We start from the raw sequence: 10,334 nt of genomic DNA on the forward strand, positions 1-10,334 counted from the left end.
CCATACAAATTAACCCACGCTTTAAACCTGTGTATTCTCTCCTGTGTTGTCTTGGCATCTCAGTGAAAAAATACTTTACTATTTAAAAGTAAATCCTGGGGAAAAAAAAAAGTCTAAATTCAGACTGGTTTCCAAAATTGATTTAATTGTATTTCTAATTCTATTTATGGGATTTATTTTTTTTTTAGCTTTAACTTTATTCCGGTAGTGAGCCATCACCATTTATACTCTGAACTCTGCTTCAAGTTCTGTGTCTAGGTTGAACCTTTGAGTAGGCAGTGTTGTTCCTAATGGAATAATTATCTTCAGATACTGACTTGCTCACCTCATTTTTTTTTTTTCTATTGTGTTAGCACTGAAGCACAAGTTTTACAGGTTTAGTCAGATAACAAGATAATTAATAGTTTGAATGTGGAGGCATCACCATTTTCTACCAACCCTTTTGATGGATATTTAATCCAAAATTTCTTCTCTTACTTGCTTCAGTTATTTAACCTGAAGAAAATTTTCAAGATTAAACTTTTTCAACACTGGGCAGTTTCTTGGGGCTGACTTACACTGTCAATGTTTTCTTACAAAAGTATCTATAATTAAATTTTTTATTCTTGAATCAAGTCCTATCAGGTTGTCATTTCCTTTCCAGGGACCTTGGTTAGCAAAGGTGGCCATGGTATTTAATCTCATTTTAAATTTAGCTCACCACCACAGAATGAAATTTGGATTGTAAATGATCAAAGCAAATGTAAGTTTGGTAACTTAACAGTGTGATGCATAGAATAATTCAGATTGCCATTCTGAGTGAAATCCTTCAGGTAATCCTATAACACATTTTCTTAGATTCTGGTAACTCAAGGGGGAGTGCAGTTTACAGTAAAATCCATCAAGGGCTTATATGTTCTGAGCAGGTAAGGGGCACTGACTCATTATTAAACCTACTTTACTAAGCCAATTTTGTGGGAGATGGGGATCAGTTTATACAATTTACATCCTCATTAATGGCTGGTTAGAATGTCATTTAGGATTGACCCAGTTAAGAAGCTACAAGTGTCTGATAATTTGGTTTTGTTTCATAGTAGATAATTTGTTCTTTTCTGTTAAAGCCAGCAGCTATAGCTGGACAATTTTTGGATGAACGATACAGCATTGGAAATAAGACAAGTTAAAACTCCCTTTTGTATTGTGATCTTGAGAAAATATAGACTGTAACTTCAGTTTTTCACCTTCAAAACAGGGATAACAGCATCAACGTTAAAAGGAGTAACAAGGGTTTACTAGAATCGGAAAAGGTCTAGGCACGCAAAAATTTTCTATCTGGATTTAACAGGTTACAGGCCTATTGAAATCAACAAACCTATTCAGCCTACTTCAGAGGATTTCTAACCAAACTGCATAATATAGACAGAATAGAAATGAATGCCTCCAACACACTCAGGTTACTCAAAGTTTTTATTACTGTACATGGGCCGGGACTGATGGGGGGGGTGGATGTGGACAACCATTGCCTTGATTAGCATCGGATGCCCATCCCAATAGCCATGAATGTGCCAAAGGTGCCGCCACTCTGCATCATGGTTTTCCCGATGCCGCCCATCAGCTCCCGACCCCGCATTCCGATCCTGGGAGAAGAGGAAACCAAGATGGGGCCGATTGGGAACAAAAATACTGTACAGGGAGATGCATTAACTGCCCTTTTCCAATGTGCTTCCAATGATGAATCAAGCGCTCCAAAAGTCTGGCAGGACATAAGCCCTTTCCCCCTGGGGTGTGTAATGACTAAGTTGAAAAGGATCCATCAAAGACTGGAGGGATTCTGATGAATGTCAAATCAACTGCCTTCAATATGTGGGAGGAATCAAATGCAGTGTCAAGTACATGAACAGAGAAACCAGGTTTCTGTACTGGTTTTACCTCCAGGGTATATATATATATGATCTAATGAAGTCAGCTGTCAGACGGTTTCCTCGTGTCAAAACAGTCATTTTACAGGCTGTGTCAAGTGTAAAATAAGGATCGTAACATTCACAGAGTTAAAGCATTTAACAGTGATTACCACAGTAAGTGTTCAGTAAATGGTAATTTACAATCGGGAAAAATGGGAATAGTCCAGTTTACTCCATGTGAAAATGACAGGGCGTAGAGGTTTTCTTCATTTCTACATCTTGTTCCCACTACAGTGAAATTGCTCGTTTGCTTCACTATGCGCAAATGTAAATAACGACAGTAGTGGTAACCATTGAGAGCACTTAACGTGCCAGATTTTGTGCTAAGTGTGCTCTGATTTGATCCTTACAACTCGATGAGGTAGATGTTACTGACCTCATTCTACACCCGCGGAAACCCAGGCTCAACTTGCCTAAGGTTACAGAACGAATAAGGCCAGAGAGGTTGAGTTGAGTCAGCTCACATTCACAAGCACCGAGGCTTCCAACCTGTCCTTCCAGACTGAAGGTGGTTACGAAATTTGTCTTGCTTCTTAAGAGGACAGCAAGGGAACTGTAACAAGGTAGGCTCAATTCTGGCTGCGGGCCAAGTGGAATGGGGCGGGTAGATCCGGTAATTCGCCCTGAGGCCACCACCACCCGCTCCCCTCACCTGAGACAGGAAAAGGTGCCGAAGAGCGCCCCGGCCGCCATGCCCACGGCGCAACCCATCACAAAGCCCATCTTCACGCGGTCGAAGCAGCTAGGCTGGGACTGTCCATAGGGACCCACGGCCACCGGCATCTGCGGGGGTCAAGGGTTAGGGAAATGAAGGCCTAGCCGCCAGCCCAAGAGTAGGGCGGGGACCAGGGGAAGCGGGGTGGGGAGCGGGCCCAAGAGTTCGGAGGAGTCCGGGAAGGAAAATCAGCGCGTAGCCCGACTCCATCACCCTTTTAGAGTTCGGACCCCGGAGCCCCTACCTCACCTCGCTCGCGGCCTCGATCGCTCAGCTCTACGTCTCACAGGGAACGCGAGGCGGAGCGCGTTCGTGGCCCGAGGAATCGCTTCCGGGGCGCTCAGCAATACTTCCGGGAGTCAGTAGCTGAAGACTGCAGCCGCTTGGGGCGAGGGGCTGTGCCACCAGGACGATGCTGCTGCGAACAGCTTGGAGGCGGGTGGCCGCGGCAGTGCCCGCCGCTTCCCCGCGGAGGCCCGAGGCGCCCACTCGGGGTCTGCGCCTGCGCGGTACGCTCACTGCCCCCCTCTCTGGAGGCGCGGACCTTTTTCCTCCGCTCCGCATCTGAATATGCCGGAGCCTCCCTCTTCCGCTCGCTGCCCAGACCCTCTGACCCTTTCCCTTGGCTGCACCCCTCAAATTTTCTCAGCCGGCCTTCTGAGCCGTTGACTTCACCGCGCCCACCTCACATCGCGCCCCGCAGGCCTTCAGAGCCTTTGAGGCTCGGTCTTCAGACCTTTCCTGGCAGACTTTTACAGAGTCGTCCAGCCAGTAACTTTCGAAGGAGCTCTCCCCATTCCTTCTAAATGGCTCTGCCCTTTCAGAGCCCTCCCCACTCCCAACGACGCAATTTGAATATTGTCCCAACATACATTCCCCTCCAAGAACCCTGTCTTTGTCCCTTACCTCCTTTTAGTTTACTCAGATCCTGTGATGTTATTTTTCCTTTTCCATAGAGGTTCAACTCCAGCATGCTTTAACTTATCTCACGGGCATCCAGCTTGGATACCCTGTGTCCATAGTTGCATCTTCTCTCACTTGGCCACTCTGTTGCTTTTTTGCTTTTTCTTGTCAGTTGCAGACCATGCTCCCCAGTCTGCTGTTCCCTCAGATATAGCCACTGCTCCAGAGGTGGAGTCAGGGCTGCGACCTCTGTATATGGATGTGCAAGCGACAGCTCCTCTGGTAAGGATGGAGGTGCACCTTTTGCCAAGAGTGTTTATAGGAATTATATTGTAGAAGTGACAGTGTACGGAAATGGCTGGATCCTTGAGAGCCATTGAGAAGTGTGTGCTGGGAAAAGCAATGAGCCAGCAGTTGGGAAGCTTAAGTTGTAGACCACTAGAAATGGCTCAGTTATTTACTAGCTATTGAACTTGGTCAAATCACTTCAGTGCAGGCGCTATAGTAGTAATTAAAAGCATGGACTCTGGAATTAGCCTACTGCTACTTCATAACTGTGTGAATTTGGGCAAGTAGTAAATTAATTATAAGACATAAAGCAGCCCTTAGCAGCTTGGCACATATATGCACTTGAGTATTAACGCAAGCTTTCACCAATATACGGATTCTGTCATGTCCTGGCCCCTTGTAGATCACATTTCCTGGTAAGAATGGGAACACCTGCAGAAATGGCTGTCGGGACAAGGCAATGTTTGTCGATTACCTGGGGAGAGAGAATAGTCTGATTTAAGATGGATTGGGAATGGGAGTGTATAAGGCTTATATTTGATTAGTATCTGAGGGTCTGGAAGAATGTTTGAGGCCTAATCTAAGCAGTGTCTGAAGGGTTGGGAGTGTGCTGAAGCAGCTCTGAGCGGATGGAGTTGGGCCTGAGTTAATTATGGCTCAAGGAGACTGATCTGTTCTGTTATGCTCAGGACCCTCGGGTGCTTGATGCCATGCTCCCTTACCTGGTCAACTACTATGGGAACCCACACTCCCGGACACATGCCTATGGCTGGGAGAGTGAGGCAGCCATGGAACATGCTCGCCAGGTTAGTACAGAAGGGTTTAGGAGATACTGAGATCAGGGATTCAGTGGCCTGTGGGAGGCATTCCCTTCTTGGTAGGTCTGGGTGGAGGTAGAAATGGTTTGGTGCTCTTTCAGAAAGAGATTCAGAGAACAGGCCTTGGAGTCCCTCTGAAGTCATTTATTATAATTAATCCCTACATTTCCTAGCTAAATGACCTTTGACAAGTTATCTAATTTCTCTAAGCCTCAGTTTTCTCATATTGCAAATGCGATGTAATAGTTCCTACTCTCAAAGATTATTATTGGGTGGATTAAATGAGACAATGTTAATGATGGGTTTATTCACCCAACATCTATATACTGGGGTGCCAAAAAAATGTATACAAACGGACGCTTTGGTCAACGTAGCTCAAGCAGTAGTTCGCAGTAATCAGAAGTGTCTGGACACTGATGGTGACCACTATGAGCACCTCTTGTGATTGCAGAAGTCAAACGTGACTTATATTCATCTTTTGTTATTGGTATAGACTCGTATTGAGTATTACAATTTTAATACAGTTTTCCTGTCTTAAAATGTGTATACATTTTTTTAGCACCCTCTGTATATGAAGAGCTCAGTAGTGCTTTTTTAAAAACAATATTTATTATAATTATTATTACTATTTTGTATTGGGCTGGAAAAGAGCTTGGGATCTGGGATGTAAGTTTCTTGGGCAGTTGATAAAATGCAGTGGATCTCTTCTTGCTCCAGAGCTCTGTCCTAGCTGTGTCCCGAAGCCCAGTACTTGTCTGGGGAATTGATGTTACTTATCTCTGTTTCTTGGCTTGCAGCAAGTAGCATCTCTCATTGGAGCTGATCCTCGTGAGATCATTTTCACTAGTGGCGCTACTGAATCCAACAACATAGCAATTAAGGTAAGAGAGGGGAACCAGAGGGAGATAGTGTCCTTCAGTCAGTTGGGCTCACATGTGTATTTTGCAGCCACCCACTCCCACCGTATTGTGAAGAGAAGACAGAGACACACGCACACTCTTTCTGATTTGTTGCTTCCTTCAACCCTTTGCAATCCATCTTAAGTCTTTGTTCCTATTAAACTGAGTTCAGTAAGGTAGTTGGATAGGAAAGAAGGTGGCTCTTGGACCATTAAGCACTTAGTTTTTTGGATGGCAGCTACTTCAGAGATTGGATAATGGTGAGTCAACCCCTTTCCCCATCTTTTTTATTTAGTCACAATTAAGTCCAGAATGCACTTGTAATTGGGCATGTTTCTCAGCTTCACCCTATATATATGATTTCAGGGCTGCCCTCCTCTCAGCCTTCCCTTTTCTTTCTTTCAGATCTGTTTGCAGCAATTTCCTCCCATTTCTTTAGATGTTCCCATTTTTAAGTACTGGTCACTGTGGTGACCTCTGCAGGCATCACTTAGTCACCCATTCTGGATCAATCACAATATCCTTGGGACATACAGATCTTTGGTACTTAAGAAATTCCACTCTCAGTGGTCATGTTGGTGATTCATAGGACATAATCACCGTTGACGGGGCCTGGTTGCCAGGATCACTTGTGTAAATGCCCAGGCTCTGGTAAATTGTGGGCTCCTGTAGATTCAACTCTGGCTTCACCCCTTCTCACTGTTATCTCTCAACTGTGCTGCCAGTATTGTTTTTTCCCTGACCTGTGCCTGAATGTAGGAGGCCTGGGACAGGCTCCAGAATCATCAGCATTCTGCCTGATCCTGTTAGCAGGAAAGCATCCTTCCTTTGGACTACAAAGACCACAGAGCCAGGGTGGAGGTCCCTCCAAAGAAGGGGTTGGTTTCAAAACTTTAAAACGTTTGTTTTGAAAGTCTACACAGATCCCAAACCTAGAGGACAAGGATTGCTAAGAATAGTCGTGACATTGCTCCCTTTAGTCTCCTGGATGGGTAGAGTAAATATCTATCTGCTATTAGAGCATTCTACACTGTGGGTAAGTGAGATAGGAGAGGCGGACAACTTTTAAATGCTTTTCCCTTTTATGTTCCTTGTCCTTGAGAACATATAGTATTTATGTAGTTATCATTTTGGCCAAATTAGTTTTATATTCTGCTTTTAAAGTAGTACTCTTTTAATTTTTAAAAAGTAATTAATGCATTTGTGTTACGATTTTTTAACCATATAGAAAATTTTTTTAAAACAAAGTATAAGTCTTTCTCTTCTTCCTCCCCTATTCTGGCCCTGAGTCCTGCTCTGCAAAGTTAATTCTGTTAATTCTAACTGATTCTGTTTAGTATTGTTACAGAAAAAAAAAGTATACATATGTACGAATTTTAATATTTTCACAAATTGTACCATGCTGTATTTATTCTGTGACCATCAATAACATATTCTATGTTCTTCCATTTCAAACTCCATTATTTTTAATATAACTACTTTTTTTTATGGAGTTGTGGTATCATAATATTCATTTTACTGTTAATTTCTCTTGTTGTTAGATGTGTTTAATCTTTCCATTCTTTAAAGAATTATAAGTTTAACTAAAGCATATTTTGTCTCTATAGTAGCTTCATCTAGCTTTTGAAATAGTTCCCTAAGGTAAACTCCAAAAGGAGAATCACAGTTAAAGAACATAACTACAGCTTTTAAGGTATCTTTCCAAATGATTTTCTGAAGTTATAGCATAAATACTGCCATTAGCAAGGAATAAGTGGATGTTCACTTTTACTCTGCCAGCTTTGGGTGTCAGTGTCACCATATTTGCATATTTTGCTATTTAAATAGAAATAAATGAGAGAGGCTTTTGCTTGGCGTGCAAGGATAGGCATGTTCCCTTTTCCACCTATGAATATATTTGGTCTTTGTCCTCTGTTACTGGTACAGAACACCTTCAGAAACCCTTGGAGTTCCCTGTGTGTTAAGATTGTCTTTTGTTATTCAAAACAAACCCCTTTGGACCTTACCTGAGTTTATGGTAATGAAGTGATTTATGGTGGGCCCTTAGTTTCAAGGGACAGACTAGCCACTCCAAAAAGATCAAACATGTGATTAGAAGGTTGTAACTTTCACCTCTACTCCACTCTGGAGAAGAGAGTGGGGCTGGAGATTGAGTTCAGTCATGTGGCCAATGATTTAATCAGCAATGCCTATGTAATAAAACCCCATAAAAACTCCGGGCAACAAGGCTCGGAGGAACTTCCAGGTGAACTCATGGGTTTGCCTAGATTCCAGGAGGAGAGGGCATGGAAGGAAGCTCGTGTGCCCCTCCAGACCTCACCCTATGTATCTCTTCCATTTGGCTGTTCCTGAGTTGTATCCTTTATAACAAAACTCTAACTGTAAGTATACATTGCTTTCAGTGAGTTCTGTGAGTTGTTCCAGTGAATTATTGAACTTCAGGGGCTTGCGGGAAGCCCTGAATTTGTAGCCAGCTGGGCAGAAGTATGAGTGGGTGGCTTGTGACACCCAGGCCTTGCAGCTGGCATTTGAAGTGGGGGTACTTTTGTGGGACTCAATCCCTTAACCTGTGGGATTTGCACTAACTCTGGATAGTTAGCATCAGAATTAAACTGATTTGCAGGATACCCAGTTGGTGTTGGAGAATGGATGTTGGAGCATACCAGCCTTGCCTACTTTCCATTTACAAATGGGATTGAAGTCATTCCTGTTTCTCTGAGTATATTCTTCTTCCTTCCTCCACTACCCATTTCTAGGGGGTGGCCAGGTTCTACAGGTCACGCAAAAAGCACTTGATCACCACCCAGACAGAACACAAATGTGTCTTGGACTCTTGCCGATCATTGGAAGCTGAGGGCTTTCAGGTCACCTACCTCCCAGTGAAGAAAAGTGGGCTCATCGACTTGAAGGTAGGAGTGGCTCTTGGCAGGAGGGGAAAAATTTCGAGGAACTTGGCTTCAGCTTGTGAATCTATCTGTTCAGCCTCAGCTGGAGCTTGAAGTACTAGATCTAATGGCAAGGGTGGGGCTTAGAAAAATAGTCCTGGAAGGAAAACCAGAAGTATGTTCCCATTGAGTGTGTAATATCTTACTTTTATCTGGAGGCTATGTTTCTCAGCTTTGTTGGCGCTTCCTGGTTTGTATGGGAGCCACTGGGCATACGTGCAGGATGCCAGGGGCTCATACCATAGCAAAGCTCTGGCCTCCTCTCCTACACTGATATCTCCCATGCCTCTAAAGAGCAGGTGTCGTTTTTTAGAAGAATATTTCCCTTTTTGGCCTATATCCTTATATGTCTGTTTTGGGTAGTGAATCCAAGCATTTTGTCCACCAGATTTTGGATACTAGCATCCCTAGGCAAATCCTAAGATGCAGTTGTATACAGAACCCTGTCATGTGCAAATGGAGATAGTTTTACTTGTTCCTTTCCAACCTGGAGGCCTTTTATTTCTTTTTCATGTCCTGGCAAGAACTTCTACAAAGTTGAATGAAACTAGTGAGAGTTTTCATTTCCCTGAGATAAATGCCCAGGTGTGCAACTTCAGGGTCATACAGTGATTCCATGTTGAGTTTGTCGCCATAAGAACATCCAAACCTGTAGAGAATTTTTATGAGTTTATTTGAGCCAAACTGACCACAAGCCGGGAAGCAAGATCTCAAATGCTCTGGAGAATGACAATGTTTCAGTTTCTTTTATACATTTGGAATTAAGGAGGAAAGTATGGAAGATTACATGAAGGTGGGAAGAAGCAAGACACCTAAATCTCTATGACTGGATTACAGGATAGTTAAAAAGATTATGTGCTCCCTTGGGGTGGTTAGACCTCTAGGGATCTGAAAAAGGATTACTCTGGTTTTTCAAAGGTGTGGTGACGTGGATGCACAAGAATAATGCACAGGGCTTGCTTCAGGGGAAGATAAACCTTTTACTTAAAAAAGTTACAGGCCTGGGGCATGACTAACCACCATGACCTGACCAGTTTGGAATTTATGATCAGATCACCCTGTGAGGTTACTTTCGGTCAGTGATTTATTACAGCACACTCTTTTTGTTCACAAGTTTTATAAAGAACAAAAACTGCCAAAGTGTTTTCCAGTATGGCTATACCATTTAACATTCCCACAAATAGTGTATGAATGATCCAATTTCTTTGCATCCTCGCCAGCATTTTGTGTTGTCACGATTTTTATCTAAACCGTTCTGATAGGTGTGTTGTGAAAGGCCCCTTTTCAAGACTAAGCTTGCCTACATTCTAAGTTAGGGAGAACTTGGTGGTACTATGTCGTCTTTTTTTACTCCTGATATTCTTAGGAGCTAGAGGCTGCCATCCAACCTGATACCAGCCTGGTCTCAGTCATGACGGTGAACAATGAGATTGGAGTGAAGCAGCCCATTGCGGAAATAGGTTAGTATCACGGGTGGCCCCTGATGCTTGCCCAGCCCTGGGATTCATTTGAAGAGCAGGAGTTGACCTGGAACTGTAACACTTTATAGAGTGCAGTAAGAGAACCTGCGGAAAGAGGGCTTTAAGTTCCTTTTTCAAAAACATATTGCAAGTGGCATAGCCAGTATTTGCATCCACGCCTAGTACCTTTTATGTTCTCTTCATTTTACTGCAGTCAGTGCAATAGACAAAATAGTAAACAAAGCAGAAAAAACTTCCACTCTTTTTTTTCTCTTCCCCTTTGACCTTTTTCGCTGTGGAATATCTCTTTATTATGCTCACTTGGAGCCAGACAGACCCTGTAACCTCTTAGTGACATTGGCAAAT

At 43.3% G+C, this 10,334-nt stretch overlaps 2 protein-coding genes across 3 annotated transcripts in view; one reads left to right on the forward strand and one right to left on the reverse strand.

Annotated features, from left to right (window-relative positions):
• Nucleotides 1-1,428: 1,428 nt before the first annotated feature.
• On the reverse strand, nt 1,429-3,043 carry ROMO1 (reactive oxygen species modulator 1). Of its 2 annotated transcripts, none has more exons than XM_019733166.2 (3): nt 2,905-3,043; nt 2,593-2,723; nt 1,429-1,616 (listed from the first exon to the last, which is right to left on the reverse strand). In XM_019733166.2, the coding sequence occupies exons 2-3, from the start codon at nt 2,721-2,723 to the stop codon at nt 1,508-1,510; spliced, it is 240 nt and encodes a 79-aa protein (XP_019588725.1). In that variant the 5' UTR covers nt 2,905-3,043; the 3' UTR covers nt 1,429-1,507. The 2 variants fall into 2 exon arrangements, with proteins under 2 accessions (XP_019588725.1, XP_019588735.1); XM_019733176.2 differs by having other exon boundaries at nt 2,900-3,041.
• Nucleotides 3,030-10,334, forward strand: part of NFS1 (NFS1 cysteine desulfurase) — a 15,745-nt gene continuing 8,440 nt past the window's right edge. The window contains exons 1-6 of the mRNA XM_019733152.2: nt 3,030-3,164; nt 3,731-3,840; nt 4,536-4,652; nt 5,462-5,545; nt 8,320-8,472; nt 9,875-9,968. Coding sequence (XP_019588711.2) covers nt 3,068-3,164; nt 3,731-3,840; nt 4,536-4,652; nt 5,462-5,545; nt 8,320-8,472; nt 9,875-9,968 — 655 coding nt within the window. The 5' untranslated portion in view covers nt 3,030-3,067. The remainder of the gene's footprint in view (nt 3,165-3,730; nt 3,841-4,535; nt 4,653-5,461; nt 5,546-8,319; nt 8,473-9,874; nt 9,969-10,334) is intronic.

This window comes from Rhinolophus sinicus, linkage group LG13 (assembly GCF_036562045.2).
Source record: "Rhinolophus sinicus isolate RSC01 linkage group LG13, ASM3656204v1, whole genome shotgun sequence".
NCBI classification, from domain to species: domain Eukaryota; kingdom Metazoa; phylum Chordata; class Mammalia; order Chiroptera; family Rhinolophidae; genus Rhinolophus; species Rhinolophus sinicus.